The sequence below is a fragment of the Cygnus atratus genome, chromosome 2 (assembly GCF_013377495.2).
Source record: "Cygnus atratus isolate AKBS03 ecotype Queensland, Australia chromosome 2, CAtr_DNAZoo_HiC_assembly, whole genome shotgun sequence".
Lineage (NCBI taxonomy): Eukaryota > Metazoa > Chordata > Aves > Anseriformes > Anatidae > Cygnus > Cygnus atratus.
Genome location: NC_066363.1, coordinates 54,482,508 through 54,506,620, shown reverse-complemented (window position 1 = coordinate 54,506,620; position 24,113 = coordinate 54,482,508). Strand labels below are relative to the sequence as shown.

Genomic DNA, 24,113 nt, shown 5'->3' with positions numbered 1-24,113 from the left:
TCCAGGTTCAATAGGAGAACAGTTTTGACAAATGCTTTGGAGAAACCCCTCTGTTCTTACAGGGAGTGCCATTCCAAAGTACATGCATGCACATGTATTTCGAAGACAGTAAGGGAAGCTCAATTTCAATACTGCTGGGCAAAGATGCTAATTCCATCAGTCAGGAGGTGAACTGAGACACCCTAGAGGAATTAGGCATCTCTCCTCAAAGGGGGTATGATAGCAAGATACTACCATTTATATCTATTTCATCTCTAGCTTTATAATTTGCACATCAGTCACCTATGTCAGTAGCTACTAAAGCTTTCTGCCAACACGATTGTTAAAAACTGCCATAAGACACAAGACACAGATGCTGCTGTGAGTAGCCCTGGCTGTCACAGAAATGTGACTGCTGCAGGGGTGCTCATAATAATTTAACATAACATAACACAACATAACATAGAATTAATGCACAAGGCCTCTTGATGGGAAAAAATTAAGAACATCTATTTCCTTTTGGTCCTACAGTCCACACCTCTGTATCTCGTAAGGAACCACTCTCAAAATCCTTATTATTAAAATACAAGACATATATGCAGGCCTAAAATTGGAAAAGAATGAAGCCAGTAAATTTCTGTTTATGAAAAGTTTATTTAATGTCTAATGGTATACTGTGTTATGATTTTTCAAGGGAAAAAGGACTGTGCAGGTCACCACATGGGTTCAAGAGGCAATGCGAAAGCTTTTCTTATTTAGAGATGAACAGAACCAAGTGCCTTTTGTTTGTTATTTTTTGTCGTCTAATTACTAGCAAAACCTTATCCTTCTAAAAACAACTGTGTACGGGCTGATTAAAACCAAAAGTGAACAGTAATTATTGAATCAGTCAAGGAAGATTAACATAAGATAAAGTGCTGACAGTTCAGAAGTCACTGGAGGATCTTGTGGAAATAGCCTTTACACAGCATGTGAGAGAGTAAGGTATGGGGGCAGAAGATAACAATGACATTTCTTATTGGTATGAATTAGAAATAAATACCTTTTTTGGGATGGCTGCATTAAAGCTGAAACTTTATCATCAAAGAATTTCTTCATAGCAAATCTGTCTAGAGCTTGATCAGCACTGACAAAAGAGAGACACAGAGACACACAGTTATTCCAGTTTGGGGTTATCTTGGAAATTCATCAGGTTACTGCTTGAAATATGCCAACATAGTTGGGAGTAAAAAAGAAGGAAATGAAAGAAAAAGAAAATAAAGTACCACCTAACTAGAAACCCTAGCACTTACAGGTCAGACAAGAATGTCTTTTTTTCTTTTTTCTTTTTTTTTTTCTGCTGACACCTTCTTATTCCACACCTTAAGGCATTTTTCTTCGTGAGGCAAAGCACCCTCTCCCTTATTCAATTAGCTGAATTGCATATTTCCAGCACATTGTAATGCAATAGAATTACCAAAGCCAAGCAGCTCAGGTTGCAAAAGGGATACTTGCCACAATTTTTTCAATGTTAAACAGGTGAGTTCTCTCTGAAAAATACACATTTATTCCCTCTTTTAAAAACCTACAGCAACACTATGGAGGTGAAAACCATTATCTAGCTCTGACTATAGTTCAGTACATGAGGTGCCATGGATGCCGGGCTAGAGGATCATTTAAGCAGTCAAACAATTCATTCAGTCGTTGTTTCTTCTACCCTAAGCCACTAATGGAGCAAATGTTTTAAATAAAAGTATCAGTCTTTAGAGAAGAAATGATCTTCATCACTTAACTACAAACTCTTCAAGCATACACTTAAGGAAATACATTTTAAAAAATAAACTTTCTTCCGTTCTCCAGCCAGAATAGAAATGGTTCTTATGCATGTCTTCTGCAAGTGTGCGAAGGAAGGCAAAATGACGCACATAAACACACTGTTGGCCCTATGCTACCCCTCTGAAAGAGGTACATATTCCTCCAGACACAGGCCCAGAAAATGTCAGAACCTCTCATCTCCAAAGGATGATATTACAATGCCAATAATGATGGTAACATTGTACATGCAGCATGAAGACAAGTCTGTTACAATAGGGTATAGTGTTATGACGTTTATGTTGTATATTTAGTATTAGAAGAAAAGCGGAAAGACTAGAGATAGTGTTGATTCTAGAGCTATGATTTAAAAATAAAACCTGTGATAAATTTGAGTTCTCACAACCTCAGTATTAAACATCCCTTAATGATAGGAAATGAAAAAATAAAATATAATAATACGGAAAGAGTCATAGCTCTCACTAAATCATTAATTTAGTTGAGTCTGGAAAAGACTAGGGGGAAGGATGATCTGGGAAAGTGAACAGGGTGGTAGTTGACTATAGTGTTGACAAATGGAGTGCAGTTTGCCTCAGAACAAATGATTTTCATTAAATATATATATTTCCAAATTGTAAGTTAAATTTAATTGTAACCACTATGTAAAAGATCTGTATATTAAAGTCAAGTTTAATGAACCAGTAGACAAATATTAGGATGGATACAGAACACTTTTGAAAAAAACTATGAAAATAAGTGCCATAGAGCTGATGATTGGACTTCAATGTTTATGTCAAAATGGGTGAACCCATTTTATAACAGATGTATGTTGTAAGATATGACAAGATCATCACATGAAAAAATAGGGGCAGCTGAGGGAACTGGAGTCGTTTAGCCTGGAGAAAAGGAGGCTGAGGGGAGACCTCATCACTCCCTACAGCTACCTGAAAGGAGGTTTCAGCAAGGATGGATGTCAGCCTCTTTTCTCATACGAAGCAAGGAAACCATTTGAAGTTGCACCAGGGGAGATTTAGATTGGACTTCAGAAGCAATTTCTTGATGGTTAGGGTGTGAAGCATTTGAATGGGTTGCCCAGGGAAGTGATAAAATCCCCACCTCTTGAGGTATTTAATATATGTGTGGACCTGGCACTGAGGGACACGGTTTAGTGATGGGACTTGGTGGGTCAGGCTGATGGTTGGACTTCATGATCTTGAAGGTCATTTCCAACCTAGATGATTCTGTGATTCTAAGACACTAAATATCACAAATGAGCACATACCAATATACATACCATACATCACCAATACTATTTTAACCCTATGAAGGTAAGAAAAACGCAGAAATGTGAAGCTTTTTATCTGACAGAGTTCTGTTTGCCCAAGTTAAGTTTTACTGTACATTAGTCCTTCCTAAATGAGAACATCAGATATCTGTAACATATAATCCAAACAGTTTTGCAACATAAAGCATTTTTCAGTAAGCCTAGATTTTTTTTTTTGTATGTGCATACAAGCAATTGGAAACTTTATTTAGTGTGAGGGATCCGTGAAGTCTTCTCTCTGAGTACTGTTTCTGACACAGCAGCCAGCACACTCAACAGTAGCATCTAAAATAATTCCTGCTTCTATTCTTTTGCTGTGTTTTGCTTCAATTTTGAAGAGTCTTGATAATGCTAGGGATATACAAATCCTAGCCGGGAAATTCCCCCAGCCCTCACAACCTCACTGCTATACGGAAAAGCTAGGCTTTGAATAGGAGCTGTCAGATATAGAGAAATTTAAAGGATGGCTTCCAAACTCACTCCTCTCCTAAAACGTAACAGGAGGAGTTCTGAATTTGTTTTGTAAAAGAAGACACCTTTCACCACTAAGCTCTACAATGTCACATCCAGATGTTTTTCTGTAATGACATTAGTAAAATGTATTTATAGGCAGGTACCATCTCATACCGGAAAACAATTTGATTTAAAAATAAGATACATTTCATCCATTTGACAGCACTTACCAATTTTCATCTTTATTGACATATATTGTTAATTGTCAGTTCATAATTTGAGCACTCTCTAAGAAACAATTGAAACAGAGCAATCAGACACCTATTGTTTAAACTGACTGAAGACCTGCTCCTGCAAAATACAATTCAGATTATGTCATAAACTGCTTTCTGCACTTTGATTGATGTCTGGGAATTCCCTATTAAAATATTTGTTCTGGATTCTAATAACTATTTTCCATATGTACTTTAGGAATAGTTTCTCAGTGATTCAAGAGAAACAACTTCACGGATGTGGCAAATGGATGTGTTTAATACATTAAAGATTGTATCACTATATAAAAATGGTTTCAAACATTTCTTCATTCACCTTGAAAGACCCTTTAGATAACTTTTACACAGAATCATAGAATCCCTGATTAGAACAGACCTTAGATCTTCACTTAGTCCAACCTCCTGCTGAAAACAGAACCACAAGAAAACTGCTGCTTTAAGACATGCTCCAAGATTCCTGAGAAGCCCAGCTAGCAAACCTTAAGGAGGGAATTGAGCAGCTCTACAATTACAAGACATCTTTTTCTGATGTTTTCCTATTGTAAAAAATGCACAATATGCATTCATTTATTTCCATTATTCATAGCTTACCTTGCAGAAACATTGGTGAAGTGCATATACGATGATATGACTACGCCTATCCTTCCTTTTCCTCCCTGTATTGGGAAAAAGTGAATGATAACTTATTTAATCTATGCTGCATATCGTTGAACATTGTTCTGCTTAAGACCCATGCTAAACAAGAACTTTAAGACAGGGGATTCAGAGACTCCCTTTGCTCATGCATCTCCTGTGTCGTTTGAATGGTAGTATTCATGGACATAAGCTTATCTCTCTCTATTGCAAGGTGGTTTACAAGTGACATGAAAAATGCTAAGCATGATTTTTATACACGTCTGTCAAGTCTTACGTGATGGAGTGGAAAGCTTGCACAAATGGATGCCAACATCACACAGAGCAAAGCCTGTATCTAGCTATTCTGCAGTGATGAATTTTTCCCATCATGTTATTTGCATTAATCTTTGTCCTCTGTGCTCAGAAGCTCTTGCAGGCAGTGGAAATCAGTTTAGAAGGCTGAAGACTTACCTGTATCATATTGAAACTTTAACATGGGAACCTGAATTCCTAGCCTGTGTTTGAAAACATCACTTAGCTAATAACTTCCTAGCTCTTCGTTCATATCCAAGAGCTGGGTCCTCAGGTGAACACATTAACTCCTATATATGCCTAGCCATAATACTAAGTTTTCTTGGTATTTTTTTAATGTTAGATTCAGTAAGTTTAATAGATTTAAACTTTTAATTATTTCTTAAACATGCATTTTAAATGCTCATTATCTTTTCATACCAAAACAAGGCAATAAATTTAAAAAAAAAAAAAAAAGAACAGTAGTAAAGCGTTCTATCAATTATTTTATATTATTCTTTCCAGCGATCATTTAAGACAAGTCTAGACAATGTTGCAACTTCTGTTATGAAATGCTATAAAATACATATTTTGGAAAGCATATGATCTCTGACACGTTTTGTCATTTTTACCTCCTTGACCCCACAGCATCTCAGACTTACAACTGCTGCTTGTTTTTCTATGGAGTATTTAAAAAAATTTATGGATCTTATTAAATAGTTTACATGACTTAAATTCAGTACAATTTACCAAGTGGTAATTCTCTCTGATTTCATAACATTCTCAGACTCTCAGCTGACACTTTCAGCTGACACAGGATAGCTACACCTATTTTGTGTTTGGAAACGTTTAAGTTATTACCAGGAGGTATTAATCAACTATACACTACCAATTTGCAAATAAAATACATAATAATATTTTGCCTCCTTTTCTTTTGTCCCATGTATGGGCCATTCTTCTTGCTGCAGTCCCGCAGCTAGTAAGAATTCAGTAGTGTTTCATACAATCATGGCATTCTGCCTGCAAGAAATAGAGGACTGGAGACTATACAACTTGACCTGAAGAACACCTTCATTCTGTTTAAAGTAATATCTGCCAGCAACACAGAGACAGATTTGCCTTATATCAACCAGCACAACTGCCAACTCAGTTCTGAATTCATATTATTTATTTTTAATTAAGGCTTTTCTTTATTTCTCTTCATTGTGAGCAGGGAGAAGAAGCAGCACTGCACAATAATAGCATTACTGTATGACACTGCAATTACACAGACAGTTAGAACCTGTCTCGGTCCAGAAGGTATTTAATATCCTCATTTCCTACAACCACACTATTCTGTAAAGGGATGATGAGCTATTAGTCAGTATAATCACTGTGCTATATTCAACATTGTCGGACATGTTTTCCAATACAGACAAAAAATGTGGTCCAGAAAACGGTATTATGTTGTGCCGGTAATTGCCTGAACACCCACTTTAGCATACTGAAAGCCATCTGGACACTTAACCTCTATTGATCTGCAATGTGGACCCAACTAACAAGTCAAGCCTGTGAAATGTTGCCTAGCCTTATCCAACAACAAAATCCATAAATGTCACAGAATTTGAAACGCTTCTAAAGAGTTTGCCATTGAGCTGGAAAAACTCAAGAATCTAATTCACAGAAGTAGCACTGACTACTGAGTTTGAAAAAGCAAACTAACGTAACTGCTTGCTATACTCAGAGTAGAAGCTAGAACATTAGTTATAAAAAGGGAGATAACAAGCATGCAGGGTCAGTAGAATAAGGCCTACTTAAATCAACTGAAGATTTGGCACACCATTTGCAACACTGAAAAAAGAGCAAACTTTTTTTTAATGAGTAAGGACAACCTTTTTGAGAATGATTTCAAGCTGATAGCCAATGAGTACACACAAAGCTCACCTACCTTGCAATGGATCACCACCACATGCTGAGGATCATTGTTCAGCCATGACTCCATAGCCTTACAGATGGTGCACACTTTATCAAGAGGTGGTGCATGGAGATCAGGCCACCCCACATCCATAATCTGCAGTTAAACAAATAACATTAACAAGAGTCACCTTTACCATAATACTCCGTATTAAAATTCTAGCTTCTGATGGTTAGGAGTCTCCTCTCTTTTTCCAACCCTTGGGAATCATTTCACATTATATTCGAATGCCATGATGTAAATACATGTTTACGGGTTTCTTAAGGGGAAGTAGTGGCTACCTTTTTCTTTGAAAAAAAAACAAAAACTAGCATGTTGTAAAAAGAAAAAAAATAAAAAACCCTCTCCCCCAAACCCACCAACCACTGATACATCACAACATTTCTGAAGATCTTAAAAGAATTTTCAATTAGAAGTTCAGGTATTTTATAATAGTAAAATAATTATAATGTCAAAATTAGAACAAAGAATGTTGACTGACCTGAGCAAATATTTTGTGATTGTTTTTATTTAGTTTGCAATTTCTTTTCTTTGTGTACAACAGATTTGATTCGTTCATATTTTCTATTCAACTTTAGTCACTATATAATACTGTTTACTCAAACTATTATATACGTATTTAACAGTAACAATATTGAACACTAACAAAAGCAGTAACCATGAACAACTTAAATCCTTCATGATCAATAATGTACTCACTAGGTCAAAATTAAGAGTCTTTTTAGTATTCTTCTCTGGCAGCATATGTAAATCTACTACCATGAATGTACATCTGTGCTACTCAGACCTTATAATAGCTGCTGAAGAACAACTGCATTTCATTTTATACAATAAATACAACAGTTAGAAGGGAAAGGGTATGAGGAAAAACAAAAGGCATTTATAGGTCCTTTCCTTATGTCTCTGTTTTACAAAGCAACTATGAAAAGACAACACAAAAGGAAAGCTCATATTTGAATTGAGTTCACTAGCTTCAGCCATTACACTTTATGTTACAATATATAACCCCTAGTATCCCATGAGTGCAAAAAGAAAAGCATGCTTGGAGCAAAATTTACTTCACTCAATAGGAATTTTTTCCAGTAGCCACAACAGGCTACTGTGTGTAAAGTCTAAGAAAACAACAGAAACAGCTTTGTAAAGCACAGACGTAACAGGCACAAAACAGAACTTGGTGAAAAATAAAAATACAGAAGGGAGGCATATGGGGTTTTTATCGTCTTCTAAAAGGTATCTTACTCTGTATCAAGGCTTGTATAGCTTCAAGGCTTATGCCAATTAAGTTCTATTTAACGCTATAGAAAAAGAGGCATGTTATGGAAGTGAGCCAATACCTTTGCGTTAAGCTTGGTAAGGTCATATCTCTTTTCGGAAAGATTTAGCACCTGTTCAGAAAGAAAGAAAATATATCAACGATCAAGACTTCACCATTTATGTAGTAAGTCACTGTATTTTAAACAGATGATTATTAGTAGAAGTGGAGGTAGTAGGACTTCATGTTTGCATACTATTTTAATGAATTAAATTAACATTTAAAGTCAGGTAACATTAGCAAATGTAATTTAGGCAATCCCGATAGTAAACTCAGTTATTATATGATGAAACTAAACGCACACTTCAAAAAAGGACAGTAAAACTGTTTACATTCTATTTATTTCACATGGCTTTATTTTAGTCGGGGGTATACGGAGAGATCTGGACACTATGCAAATTTACTGTACAGCAGAAGAAGAATTCAAAAAGAAAAGTCCAGGAGGGTGGTTATGTATTACATATGTGAATTTGAGTGCTTGGCATGAGCAGTCTCAGCAAACAAGCTAAGAACTGAGTAGGCTACACTAAATCACTTTGAAGCTGGTGCCTGCTCTTCATGGACAAAGTGGAAGCACGAAGACATTATACCATCTTTAGGAAAAATTACAGTTTTTGAACAAGAATTACATCCAGAGAAAGAAAAAACCGCACAACTAACATGGTCTCTAAGAAAACTGCTTATATTTTAAGCTGCATAAGGTTATGGAGTCACACATGATATTGACCATAAAAGTCATTCATCACTTCAATTGACCTCAAACTCTTAAAAAAAAAGAAAGCTTAAAACATCCATATAAAATTAGGAACACAGTCTTTATTCCGATAATCTGTCTGAATTTTAAACAGATTACTGCTACAGAGCTAAACAGCAGTCAAAAATTCATATATGCATTGTCCATACTATTTTGGATCAGGAAGATGTATCAACATTTGAAATTAAGACTACAGTTATTCTTCCAGAAATACCAACTGTATTATATATATGTATATATACATATATACAAGTGCTGTTGTGTGAGAACTTTTCTTTATCCCTCTATCTTGTATTCATATTTAAGAAGAGTTTGCAATTCTTGTGTGTTATCATACGCATTTTTTCATGATGGATATGTCACCACAGTATCAGGTGCCAAACTCAAATCCTGGGATGTAGCCAAGTTCCTGTCAACCTACACAGCAGAGATCAAACTGAGATGCTATAGTAGTTGTCATCTCAGAATGGAGACCAGAAGACATGGAACCAACATTTCATATGAAACAAAAGAAGTGTTCACTAAAGGCTTTCAAGAGAAGCATATTCTGCAACTAGATGTAAGTGGAAGATTAATTTCATTCTTTTTAGCCCCTTTTTAGTATAATCAAGGTATAGGTACATAGATTTTGTACAGGAAAGATGAGCATTCTGTGAAACTTAAATGATTTTTCCCCACATTTTAAGACCTCATCTAATGAATAAAAAATGAAGTAATATTAAGCAACTGGGAAAAAGGAGCCTTTTCCTCTTATACACAGCAGAGAGGAAACACTCTTCACCCCTATATGATTTAATCCTGAAATGTGAAGAAACTTGTACTAGTAAGGTAATATTAATTCTCTCACTCTGCTGAATGCTTGGCAACAGAACAAAAATATGGAGGCCTTTTAGCACAAAAAAATATGGAGACTTTTACAAAGATACTGAAGGGTCATACACTTGGTCTGCTCTTTTATCAGATGACCACAAATACAAAACCTCAGAATGGAAAATAAAAAGAATCAAACAGCACGCGGCTGCAATTTTGAAACATGAAAGGTGTACTGTGGTCAAAACAACATTAAGTACTGACCAAGGAACAATTCGCTAGCCTGCAGCCCATTCCATTAAGGAGAAGAGACTGGGAGAGCAAGCAGCCAAAACTGTTCCACCAAGTGGGACTGAACTTACATGTTGAAGTCAGCAGAGGCCTCATATGGAGTATAATGCAGGGCAAAGAGGAATGTGGCCAAAACATGACATGAGCTAAAATTAACAAATAGTTCCAACTAGGAAAACAACAGCAGCACGCAAGCGTTATCTTATCATTTACATAAGCAGGACCAAGAAAATGCACAGCATTTATATTGGTCTAACCAGTAACAAATGCTAACATATGCTAAAGCTGCAGGGTAATCACTGAAATTTTTTTTTTTTACAAATCTTCACAGTGGGTTTGGGGTTTATTTTGCTTTTATAGAAGAACTGAACATGAATTTAGACAATAGTTTTTACCATCTCATTCTTAATGTCTTTGACATGAGTCACTGTTCATCAACTGCTCTGTATGCTTCTGTGTACACACATCTAACTAGAGTGAATTAATTTACAATAGTTTACTCCTCAAAGAACTCTGTTACCTTTCAGTCACTGTAGATACAAAAATACCACTGGAACACACGAATACAGCAAGAGACATAAGGTAACTTGTTCGTTTATCACTACTATAAATTAACATCAGGAAAACTGCTTTGATAATCATAATTAATAAACACTGAAATAAAAATTCTTAAGTGACAAACTGATAGACAAACTGACAACTTTTTTATGTTTTTTGTTGTTGTTGTTTTTTTGTTTTTTCTAAAAGCTAAAACTATCTGAACAATTGAGCACTACTCCTTTCCTACAAGCGCAATGCATGGCAAACTTTTTTGTTAAAATAGCATGACAAATATATTACTGGTAAAGTTGATTAAAACAGAAACATGATAAATTTATTTTTGCAAACTGAGTTTTTCAGTTGACAAAACGATTGTGCCATTTAAACTGTTTATGTTTGCACTAATTATATTTTGAAAGTACTGGTGAAAAACAGCATTCATTTGTAGCCAAGCCTTTGAATCTTGCAAGAAAACATGCCTTCCTTTGCAACCAAGAGATCATTTTATTGGGGAATAAAAGGATGCTTTATCCTATCCACTAAATCTCTTTCTATGAAATGGCTGTTTTTTCAAACAAACACAGTTCTTTGGGTGTTTCATTCCCCCTTCTCTGTTCTCATTATTGACCGTAGCAGCAACAATCTACCACATACAAAAATCCAGAAAGAGAACAGCTAGATCAGAAACAACAGATGTTGATTTATAGTATAATTTCTGCTAGCTCAGGCCCTGACCAAATGAAAGAAGAAAACTGTTCTCATCAGCTTCAGTAGAATTGCTTACTTGCAGGTGTTTTTTTGTTTTTCTTTTTCTTTAAGGTTTCTTTTTTTCAGTTTGTTTGTTTGCTTTTTGCTGCTATACATATGTCTCTCAAGCAGACTTAAGGGATCTTTGAAATATGAGAAACAACAGATAAAGTTTAAAACTGAGATCTCTGGCTCTATAACCTGGCTATGATTTGCCAGGTTATGTTGAAAATTTCCAGAAACATTCTTGAACAGAGGGAATCAAATTTTCTTTTGACCATGTCAGCAGACTTCCAAAGTACTGGGTACAGATTTTTTAAATAAATAATTAAACTCAGATCAAAACGTTGCAAGAGAAACTGACTGCAATCCCACTTAAAGAGAGGACATCTCCTCAACCTAGTCTATCTCACTTACCATACACACAGCAGATTTTTGTAATACAAGAAGTTATTTAATGAGATTTAACTCTGATGAGACTACAATATTATTTCCCACATACCAAAAATATTGCTGTCACATGGGAAAGGCCACTCACAACAAGTGAATTGGAAACCATAAAGCTTTGCATCCAGGTCACCCTCACACTGTCAGTATATTGTACCTTACAAGCTACCAGCACTATGTGGAATGGAAGGAAGGGCAATAACGTGGCATTCTGAGAACATCAGACAACATTGTAAGTAGTACAGGTACGTCTTGAGGACAACAGATAGTCCACAATACATCTACGACACCTCTGTTTGTGAGCAAACGATAGTATATTTAAATTGTTAGGTGGACTCACTCTGTAAACCAATTTATGCAGTGAGTAAAGTTTATGCTCCTGAAGCTGTAGAAATTTGATTCTAATAGTTTAAACATGCTGACTAAAATAGAAGAAAAAAACTTAAATAAAATACTGGCCCTGTTTTAAATTCACATTCACAGAACAAGCTGAGACAATACATGTCATAGGTTACAGATGTACTAGGGAGAAAACAGCACAAAAGTAACAGTTTGGATCATCATTTAAAAAATATTCTGCACATAGAGCTCATTTGAGATTTGGTCACAATCTAATTTCCTACAGAAAACTAAATAGTAGGAAAAATGCATCTAAATCAAGTTAATGAGAAAGAGTTGGACCAAACAGACAAACTGTAACCCTATTACATACACCAGAGACAGCTCAGGCATGATGGTGAGAGACCATTAGATACCCAAGCTGAGGACCCTGATTTAACAGATGGCTAGGAAAGAAAAACACATTCTACACTGCAGCATATAGATCTCTTAATAGTATTCTTTGGACAATTAAAACAGTCTGTGCAATCGTTCTGTAGCATTTGAATATCTACTATCAAAATAGAGACTGCACTGCCAACAGCAGAAAGGTATTTTTAATATCCTTATCCTTATCTAACAGCTTATAACATTACTGAAAATTTTGCTCTTGCTTATAAAGCTGTAAAGGTGGACGAAAGAGTTTTCAGATGAATGACGTTTAGTATATAATGGTACATGTAAACCTACAAGTGGTCTTCCTGCAGGACAGAAGAAGATGCAGCACATAAGACAGATATACATACCAAGTAATTATCACCATGTTTGGATTTGAGCATTCGTGTTACATCTTGTAGATTGTGGAGATAAGTTTCCTCAGAACAGCTAGCAGGGAAAGATACAGCAATGATCCGTTCCGTGATGTAAGTGAGGTCAAGTTCATAGCCCTCCTCCATAATGTGATCAAAGTCTGCACTTCTGTGAAGAAATTAGGTGTGGCAGTTCAGAACAAAGCAGCAGAGTATATTAATGAGAAGAAATCGCAACTTGGACTGATACAGTCAGCATTTCACGTTTGCAAAGTTTTCATTAAAATTACAATTTATTAAACACCTATAAAGCTCAAATTCTTCATTTTAGTATGTAAATAGAGGTTAGCCAAATATCAGAGTTCTTCACGTGAAAACTATAATGAAAAAATCTCTGCAACCAATAGTGTAGAAAAGCAGTAAGGTGAATACAATTAACTTTCACAAACACTAGTGCAAGAAATGTGGGAGTTAAAACAAAGAAAAGCAAAAACAAAAATCCCCACAACATACAGATACTTATGGCTGCACAGGTCTCTGTAGAACTCTACAAATGCTTTACAAATTAGTAGATTCACCAGTGGTCTGTAAAAAACTGCAGATAGATACCATCTTGAAATCTGCTTTGAGAAACACTGAGGTGAATCCAAAACCAGTCCCCAAACTGTAACAGACACTAATATAATACAAATAATTGCACGGGTTAGTTTACAGATACTGTTTCCTCTAACTTCTGCTACTTCTCCCAGTTGAGGGTGAAACCAGATACCTTACCTGATACCTATATCCTTCCTAATAGAACAATCAGAAGATGACAGTCACTAAGTTAAAAGTAAGCTCTTCAAATATGCTCAGCTTTTATCTCACAGAGGGATAGTAAAAATTAACTTTGCACAGCTGGACATGTCTCAGAGAAAGCTATCTCAAAAATCTAAACCACAAATAATGTGACAGCACTTGACGCTATTAAACCAAATATTAAAGAAATACCTACTGTGATCCCTTGTCACAACTGAAAGAGTTCTTCAAAACACTGCTGGAATTCTGGAACAAATAAAGCAGAGGGGTCAATCCAGTAGCTTTCTTGCTGCATTTATGTCACTGCTCCTGCTTCCCTGCCCCCATCACCCTCCTTCATTACGTCCCTACTGTGGAAAACCATTGCAACAACAGGATAAGAGAGTATCATCTTATGTTTTGATCACAATTGTAAACACCGTGGTTATGAACCAGGTTATGTCCAACTCTTCATGCAGAACATACACGGACTCACTACTACCAGAAAAGTATTGGTTGTCTAACACCGTTGAAGTCTTCGGTAACTCTGCACTAAGATTAAAGCAGACATTCAACAGACTTCTGAGAAGCTGGAGCTTGAATAGAGAATCATTTTGTCACTTCTTATCAAAGGAAGCTGCTATGTGACTGCTCATTCAGATTAAATAGAGGTTTAGTCATAACATTTATCAGAAAAGGCAGAAGTAATGGATAGATCTATGCAACCAACAAAGACCAAAGAAGTAGAGGTGAAGATGTTCCCCTAATTCCTTTCTACTTACAAAAACAAAATTAACTGAAAAAACACACTGAAAGCTTTCTCATGGATTTCAGTTTTTACCTATTGACTTACTGTAGCACTCATGGCGTCTTACCTATAGCCTTCACAATCCTAAGAAAGGATTGAGTAAAAAGAAGCTGAAAATACCATGAAGTTTCCTTATTTTCTGTTGTTCTATTTAAGTAAAGACAAGAATTCATGGAACTGGGAACAAGCACTTCAGTGAGGCACACCTTTTGCGATCAGATGTACTTATTTAAAATTTGCCAGAACAGCTCATTTCCAGAAATTCTGGAAGAAAACATGCCAGTCGTGTGTTTGTATGTGTCTTAGCTTTTGATATACAGTGCCACTGTATGGAAAGTTTTAAGGCCTAGCATAAGTTTGGGTATATATCATCCATGTAGCCAAAACAGACAGGGTTTATCAGCTTTCCAGATCTTACCCTTCCACTATATAAGCTTTTCTGTGCAATTTTCTGTGTAGTAAGCATAAATTCAGGGCAGGAAGATGGATGAGGTCTTTCTGTTATGGAGTTACCAATGCATGATATTAAAATGAACTTCTGATTTTCTGTATAAAAGATATATCTAAATGTAAAGTTTGTTGTTGATGCTTTTCTTCTTATTATTTAGTGTTAGTATAATAATAGCTGCCTTTTTTCTAAAAGCCTATTCTGGAAGGGATTCTGTTCCCTCTAGGTTTCTCCGTTTCTCTCCATTACATACAAAGGGAACTTAGATGACTACCACACAGGTATTTAATTCTGAGACAGCTAAAATTAGGTGAGAGAAATTCTATCACTAAGGTTCATCGGGGAGAAAATTGTGACACTCTGTAACGCATAGTTACTCTTACTGAACAAAGGGGAGTACACACTAAAGTCACACTAAATTCCCCTAAAGCAAAATCACTTCAGCTCATGCTTCTGCTCAGACTTGCAGGACCGTTACTGGAATAAATTGAGTATATTTTTCAATACTTTCATAAGAGAATCAATTGATAGAAATTTAGGTTTGCAGTCAGAAGGTTTAAGCATTGCATGGTCTCAATAGCTGCAATACTCTCATCTGTCATTATTGGTTCTCTTTTACATGAATACTTTGACTAAGCATAAGAAACTTCCCATGGTCTACAGATGGCACAATGAACTACTAAATTTTAGCTAACCCTTCAAAGATTGCCTTGTACGTTATATGTTGACTACAGTCAGCAAATGGACAAACAGTTGTTGGCTCTTGTTGACAAATGGACAAACAGCTAAGAACACTCCCCCCATTTTTCTGCATGTCCTCTAGATTCTAGTCACTTCCTCCACTCCTCCATGTCTTGATGCTAGTGATGTATCCTTTTTTTTTTTCATTTTTTCTTTTTACTGTTTGTTTTGTTTACTAGTTGTTAATGACTGTACCACTACCTTTTCCCCTCACAGATAAAACATTTAGCAAAATCCAACAAAGAGTCATAAGAATCATCGAGGTTGGAAAAGACCTCTGATATCATAAAGTCCAACTGTTAACCTAGTACTGACAAGTCTACCATTAAACCATGTCCCTAAGCATCATATCTACAGGTCTTTTAAATATCTCCAGCGATGGTGACTCAACTACTTCCCTGGGCAGCCTGTTCCAATGCTTCACAATCCTTTCAGCAAACAATTTTTTCCTAATATCCAGCCTAAACCGCCCCTGCTGCAATTTGAAGACAATTTATGCATGGCATGGCAGAGAGGCAAAATGGTTGCTGAAACACCTTTTTAAAGGTTTGATGAAACACACACCATATATACGTACACCTAAATGTGTTCTCAAACATGAAGAAGCTGTTAGAGCATTTCTCGCAAAAGACAATCTGTAAATGTGAGCCATATCTTCTGACTTAATTTAGGTTTAATAGCCAATTAAAACCTATCTTGAACTTATGTAACTGTCTTTCATTTTTCCATCAGCTCTGTGCTATTTCAGGTTAATTTCACTAATACGAATGGATTCCTCCTCATTTAGAGCCAAAACAACTATACATCTAACAGCACAATACCAGTTTCACCAGGCACAGAATACAGATGCATAGGGCAGACCACACATAATGGCAAAATCAACTCCACCCATGGCTAGCCCTGCAAGACAGCAAATACAGGATAGCACCTCCCAGGATCAATGATTACAAAGAAAATCTTTCAAAACTAGATCTGATTTTCATTTTGTGTTGAGGAAAGGAACAAAAAATAATTGCTCAAAATGAGGTATTTAGTTACTCATGGCTAAAAAATCAAAGTAGTAATTAGCACAGATCCAGTGGAAACAGTGCTACATTTGTTGCCAGTAGGACAAACCACCTCGATATTATTTATCCTTTGAGTTTTTCACGTTGTTCTTTTCCCCTGTTTCTCTGGGACTGCTTGGCAATGCAAACAGTATAATCAGTCATCTGAGAGGCAGAGTTCTGAATAAAGAAAACTTCATTTTACCTACTCATTCAATTTTAGTGACTTTTTAAATATATAACACAGAGATCAATCCCAAACAATTACAATAAAAAGTTATCCCTAGTAAGTGAAAAGAACCTTTTGGCGAGATAAATTTAGCTAGTCGTTCCATGAAAGCCAGAAGGGGGAAGCAATTGCTTTTCAAGTGACAACTGTCTTCTCTCCAGGCACAGAATGATGATATTGGAGAACAAATTCTTTGTATATTACTCTATGTTACTGCCCTTTTCCAGTGAAAATTCAAGCCGTCAAGCTCTTCCTTTTCACACCCTCCTTACTGCTCCTTTTATCATCTTTGGCACCTGCACCCAGTTATGGGTTCACTGCAGAGCCTGCTAGGCCAACTTTCTCAATAACGCAGTCCTCAGAAGAGACCATCCCAAAGACCACCAAAAATTTGATGCAGAAGCTAAGAAACAGGCCCATATTTGATTCTACATCATTTTTACCAGATCACAACAGTCATGAGAAGGTAAATGTCCCAGCATAGTTTTGCTCCACAGCTTCAGAAAAAAAAAAATTAATTACACAGGTACAGTACAGGGCATCTGACATAGGTATGGCTGTAATGGTAGCATTGAGGTTCCAGACACTTTCTGCACTAGTCCAGAACAGAAGGAATACAGAAATAACCTGTAATAACCTAAAATAAAAAACAGAAAGAAGAAATAACCTTCCTGACAAGCCTGCATCCCCTTCCTATGAAGAAAGACTATGAAAAAAGGCTGTCTCTCAAGAGAAAAAATGGGGATTATAAACTAAAAAAATCATGGCTATAAAAATGTTTTTAAAAAATATATCTGGATCTGTGTATGTATATATGTATCTGTAAAAATATATCATCCTCATCCTTTCAAAATATTGAATAAGACTTTGATGAATAATACTTGGATGACAATTAGTACACACTTCATAGGCTAAAACCCTCAGTACTAAAGTATCAAAGAGCAGACAGTTTATGGAAAGGATAAATGGTGAAGGGTGATCAGTTTTTCCTGGATAAATTCATTTGTATAGTGTCAGTATAGTGCTTTACTATCTTTTATGCAGCAGTCTGGAAAAATCAAAAACCTATTGTGCAAACTGCTGGTGTCCAATACCAAAGCAGAACTAGAAATGTGGGCCACACCTTGGGTCAGAAATACCAGGTGTCACAATGATTTATCCGTTTTGAGATAAGACAGTCTAAGGAATGAAAATTCAAATGACAAATCATTCAGTAGCCTTTTTCCAAGGCCCTGATTCTGGCACTGAAGAATAATAATACGTCTGCTTAAACGCAATCTCAGCAGAATACAAGAACTACTGGATTCAAGGACTGGGTTATTTTAAGCAGCTGATAGCTCTCCATGAACTACATGCAGTTCTGAGTAACAGCACTACTGAAAATTCATGCCTCCAGGACTGTATATGCATTCATTTAGTTCATCTTCTCTCTCACGCTTCTTCTTGGAGTGAGCACTAGCAAGTGTAAGAATGGGTCAATGAGAAACCACAGCTATCAGAAACGTTAAGTGAAATGCAACTTAATGAGTAATCTGTAACTTAAAGAATCAGGGCATATTTTGGAAGAATGACACAGACTTATTTGTGATATAAATATTTTATTTGCTCCTATTTTTAATGTTGATATAAACACCAGACAACTTGAATCTATATGTAAAATTAAATGCATTTTACATAGCTTTTAATTAGCTCATGAAACTTTTTGCCATGTAATTGTTTGAAATGCCACCAATTCAAAGAGCCAAAAATACAACTATTAATAGACAGATAATCAAGAGAACTGAATGCATTTTCAGAGTCATAGAATGGTATGGGTTGAAAGGGACCTTAAAGATCACCTAGTTCCAATCCCTTGCCATGGTCAGGGATACCTCCCACTAAATCACGTTGCTAAAAGCCCCATCCAACCTGGCCTTAAACACTTCCAGGGATGGGGCATCAATAGGTTCTCTGGGCAACCTGTTCCAGTGCCTCACCACTCTCATTGTGAAGAATTCCTTTCTTTTATCTAATCTAAACCTACCCTTGTTTAGTTTATAGCCATTATTCCTTGTCCTATCAGTACCTCCCCAGCTTTCCTGTAGGCCCCCCTCCCTTTAGGTATTGGAAGGCTGCTCTAAGGTCTCCCTGGAGCCTTCTCTTCTCCAGGCTGAACAAAGCCAATTCTCTCAGCCTCCCCTCATAGGAGAGGTGCTCCAGTTCCTTGATCATCTCTATGACCCTCTGGCCTCATTCTAATCCTTCCATGTCCTTGTGCTGGGGGCCCCAGAGCTAAATGCAGTCCTCCAGGTGGCGTCTCACAAGAGCAGAGTACAGACACACAATCACCTCCACAGCCCTTCTGGCCAGGCTTCTTTTGATGCACCCCAGCATACAGTTGGTTTTGTGGTCTGCAAGAGCACATTGCTGGCTTATGTTGAGCTTCTCGTCAACCAACACCCCCAGGTCCTTCTCCTCAAGGCTGCTCTCAATCCATTCTCCACGCAGCCTGTATTTCTGATTGGGATTGCCCCAGCTCACATGCAGAACTTCGCACTTGGCCTTGTTCAACTTCATGAGGTTTCGCACAGGCCTGCCTCTCAAGTCTGTCAAGGTCCCTCTGGATGGCATCCCCTCCCTCCAGTGTATCGACCACACCACACAGATTGGCGTCATCAGCAAACTTGCTGAGGGTGCACTCAATCCCATTGTTTGTGTCACCACAGAGATGTTAAATAGTGCTGGTCCCAATACTGACCCCTGAGGAACACCACTTGTCACTAATCTCCACTTGGAGAATGAGTTGTTGACCACAACACTTTGAGTGAGATCATCGAGCCAATTCCTTATGCATGGAGTTGTCCATCCATCAACGCCATGTCTCCAATGTCGAGTCAAGGATATCCCGGGGGTCAGTGTCAAATGCTCTGCAGAAGTCCAGGTAGATGATGTCAGTTGCTCTTCCCCTATACGCCAATGCTGCAACCCCATCATAGAAGGCCAGATTTGTCAGGCACAATCTTTCCTTAGTGAAGCCATGTTGGCTTTTACCAGTCACCTCCTGATTTTCCATGTGCCTTAGCACAGTTTCCAGAAGGATCTGTTTCATGATCTTGCCAGGAAAAAAGGTGAGACTGACTGGCCTGTAGTTCCACAGGTCTTCCCTTTTTCCCCCTTTTAAAAGGGGGTTATGTTTCCCCTTTTCCAGTCAGTGGGAACTTCACCAGATTGTCACAACTTCTCAAATATGATGGACACTGGCTTAGCAACTTCATCCACCAGTTCCATCAGGACCCTTGGATGCATCTCTTCAGGTCCCATGGACTTGTGCACCTTTAGGTTGCTTAGATGGTCTCAAACCTGATCTCCTCCTACACTGGGTGGTTCATCATTCTTCTAGTCCCTGCCTTTGTCTTCTGGTGCTTGGGCTATGTGGTTGGAGCTCTTGTTGGTGAAGACTGAGGCAAATAGTCATTAAGTACTTCAGCCTTCTCCATACCCCAGGTGACCACGTCTCGTGTTTCCTTCCAGAGAGGGCCCACAATTCCAGTCTTCCTTTTATCACTGACGTACCTAGAGAAGACTTTCTTATTGCCTTTGATGTCCCTGGCCAAATTTAATTCTAAATGGGCTTTAGCTTTCCTAACCTGACCCCTGGCTGCTCGGGCAATGGCTCTGTATCCCTCCCAGGCTGTGTGTCCTTCCTTCCAGTCTCTGGAGGCCTTCTTTTTCTGATTAAGCTTGGTCAGGAGCTTGTTGTTCATCCATGCAGGTCTCCTGGCATTTTTGCCCAACTTCCTCTTTGCTGGAATGCATCACTCCTCACTGCCCTCAGGATCCTGAACTCCACCATTTCATGATCACTGCAGCCAAGGCTGCCTTTGACATTCATATTCCCCACCAACCCATCCTTGCTGGTGAGAATGAGATCCAGCACAGCACCTCTCCTCATTGGTTCCTCTATCAAACCTATTTTAACAAACTTACTTATTTTAACAAAGTTTATGATACTATTTTCATTCCCCAAGCTGTGGATAGGAATCAGAAGTTCTCGAACCTGTTCTACGACATAATGTAACAGTTCTGTACACTTTGGGGTACTGAAGACAGGACAATGAAGTACACCAATCATTGGGCTGTTCCATGATTATGACTCCTACTGTAACAGTAGTTGCTTTTAGAAGCTATATGGAAACGTATCTTTAGATGTCTTGCATGAGAATTAAAATTTGCACAATATTTTGTCTTCTGGTTTTAGAATGATTCCTAATGTGAGAAATTAAAAAAATATGCATTGTGAATATAAACGGCTCTCTGTTACTATATTCCTGCAGGAAATATTAAAAATAAGTAAGACTTTGTTAGAATTGACTCTCTGAAGACAAGTTTTATAATTCCTACTGCAAATAGCTTTTTGGCTGTACACTTTTTGTTCTGTATACTGCATTCTGTAAAAATAATCTGTTCACCTGTGTGGTATAAAAGTAAGAGTCAAGACGGATACGCCCCCTGCAAGCAGCAGTGTCTGCAGAAGTTATAAATCCCAGCTTGCTGTCCCCCTGCTAAAAACTAGCCTGACTTTTAGTCAATAATGGGAGCCGTTTTGCTCCCATGATTCTTCCCCTAAACACAGCAGTCAAGACAGGCCAGGCTGCCCTAAACAAGTTAACTATAGGACTCTAATTGAGTTTTCGGGCACTTGTATTTGGAGTTCCCTCTGCAAGTTTGATGGACTAACAGAAAGTCAACCAGGGCAGGAAGACCGTTTTCCAACCCACTTAGGTTCAGAAGAATGGCTCTGCCCAAAGCCTCAAAGTTCCTCGTATAGCTGGGTCTTCAACCCATCCTTTTCACTTCTTTGAAAGTTTGAAATTCATAACAAAGAAAAGACACAGAACAAATTGTTTCTACTAAGGGAACTTCAAGTGAGAATACTGAATGTGCCCAAGTTCCATACTCAAGTAAGAATGAGGCACAACTTATGTTTTCCATTCCACAGCCAAACAGCCCAAAACTCCCTCACCAGCACAAACAGAAAGGGGGACGAGAACACAGGAGAACAGAAGTTGGCAATGACAAGTACTATCAGAAGGAAGTCTTCCCCCAAAGCCTGGGGGGTCCTTACAGAACCACTTCATCCCTCTGCTGACTGAAAAGGAAAGACCCGTTGCATGGGTGGAGCTGAGTAAGACAGCCCTGTCTGCTCCCCACATAATAACCAGTGCAACTAGAAAACTCAACGGGTGATGGTAGTAGGAGACTCTTTTGTGAAAGGTACAGAGACACCCAGGCATCCATTTGCCTATTTGATTTGCTCTTGAGAAGTCTGCTGGACCCATATCAGGGATGTCACCAAGAGACTGCCAAGCCTCGTACAGCCTAAGGACTATTATCCACTGCTGCTGTTTCACATGGGCACCAGTGATGCTGCCAGGTGATCGCAGAAGTTGTGGGTGCTCCATCCCTGGAGGTGTTTAAGACCAGATTTCCCTGCCCATGGCAGGGGGGTTGTAATTAGATGATCTTCAAGGTCCCTTCCAAACCAAACCATTCTATGATTCTATGATTTTACCTCACACCCAATTTTACAGCTATACTTATTTCTATTTGGAAAACCATAGTATTTCTGAACCCTTAGCTCTACAATGTCAAGATTAACCGTTCACATTGAACTTCGTGAAGTTAGCAACTAGCCCTAACCACTATTATATAATACACAATACTACAGAGAAACCCTGCTTAGGTGAGTTAGTCATGTCAACACTAGAATGTAGCCAGGATACGCAGCAGCCTCTTTCAAGTCATTCCAAAACCTTTAGTGATTTGCATGTGCCTTGCAACACTGCAACTTTTATTTTAATGGATAATTAATGAGCGTGCATAAAACCATCAGAAAACTTAAATAACAATTAGAATGTCTCACTATAAGCATTCCAGGAAATAGGACAACAATTTCTTATATGGGAGTAGTTTTTAAAACGGTTGGGCTGGCTGAGCATTTCTGAGTAGATGGTGGGAGTCTTTCATACAAAGAATGCTTCAGCAACTCATCTCTTACAAATGACAAATACTGCTTGGTACCGGAAATAGCAAAGGGAAAGGAATTCACAGATCCAACATGATGAGTCTACAAAACTGCTTGCAGTGTGTTCCTGTTGTTCTTGCCAAAAGCTGCAAAGTTCAGACTGGCATAGTAAATTCTCTACACCAGGTAGACACTACTCTTAATCAGTATCGAGCTATGAGACATTTTCCAAATGCCTCAAAATGTTACCATTTTTTGATAAGAACAACTGTACTGTGTTTCTTACTCCTCAGCAGAAGGTTTGGTATGTTAGCCGGAATGAAAAGGAACTGACTAACGGGAATGAACAATAAAATCAAAATTCAAGTAACTCTAACATTACAGATGTCCTTGAAGCAGCATCATACTAGCTACAATACACACATCGATTACAATTATCTGTAGGTATGATCTTTTTCCTTAGCTGTTAACATACAGTTCTCTTCTGTGGTTAACATATACTGTCTGGTAGCTATGAATGATCTTTCCATATAATTTTCCTAAGTCTCCAATGAGATTCAAAATGTTTTGGTTTCTCTTCCCAATCTTTAGCCTCTTATTTTTCTCCTTTACTCCTTATTTCAACTTCCTCTTTTTCTCATTCAGGCACACACTGTGCACTAATTCAATGCAAAGAAGGCCAGAGTTTCTCTTTTAAGAGCTAATCAAGATACAGACCTCATTTCTGACAAATGTAATTTATTTCACACTCTTCTCTGTTGCCCCGTTTCCCCCTTTTATGCAGGAAGAGTCTCACACTTCCATGTTCTGTTTTTTTATTTAAATTTTACTCTTTTTGAGTTACTTTCAGATTAGTATGCTCAGGCTGCAAATGCATGAAACTGCTGGCACACAGCAGTGCCGAGACACGACACCAGTCTGCAGGCTCCTCCAAAGGCAAATGACAATGGTCTGTTTTGTGAGCCTAAGAGATCCAGGTGAGTTTGATCTCACCAGGAAGCAATGTGCATATCTCCCTTAACACACACCATCATATCAAAGCTAGACAACGCACAGCACTATATTATGTTATTATATTAGTTAAAACACAAAAGTGATGTGAAATATAGACAGCTCATTGTATCTACTGACAACAGATGAACGTAGGTCACAATGCTGGTCATAGGTAACTCAATAATAAGGTTAATCAGAGGAAATACCTAAAATGCTAGATCAACAAGATGGAATTCACCCAGCAAGGGAATCATCCAGCAATCACTAAGAAAGAGAATTCACCAACACTTCGATACTGTCATTTACTACTTTTGGGAACCAGAGAAGCAGAAGTTTTTCAGAAGAAAACCAGCAATCACA

The 24,113-nt window shown here is 37.7% G+C and overlaps 1 protein-coding gene across 6 annotated transcripts in view; it reads right to left on the bottom strand.

Moving 5' to 3' along the window:
• TNS3 (tensin 3) overlaps positions 1 to 24,113 on the bottom strand; it is a 255,871-nt gene that overhangs the window by 108,535 nt on the left and 123,223 nt on the right. For all 6 annotated transcript variants that reach the window (XM_035549809.2, XM_035549804.2, XM_035549805.2 and 3 more), the window contains 6 exons: positions 13,702 to 13,751; positions 12,705 to 12,876; positions 8,014 to 8,064; positions 6,653 to 6,775; positions 4,411 to 4,475; positions 1,022 to 1,105 (listed from right to left, as the gene is read on the bottom strand). In XM_035549809.2, coding sequence (XP_035405702.1) covers positions 1,022 to 1,105; positions 4,411 to 4,475; positions 6,653 to 6,775; positions 8,014 to 8,064; positions 12,705 to 12,876; positions 13,702 to 13,751 — 545 coding nt within the window. The remainder of the gene's footprint in view (positions 1 to 1,021; positions 1,106 to 4,410; positions 4,476 to 6,652; positions 6,776 to 8,013; positions 8,065 to 12,704; positions 12,877 to 13,701; positions 13,752 to 24,113) is intronic.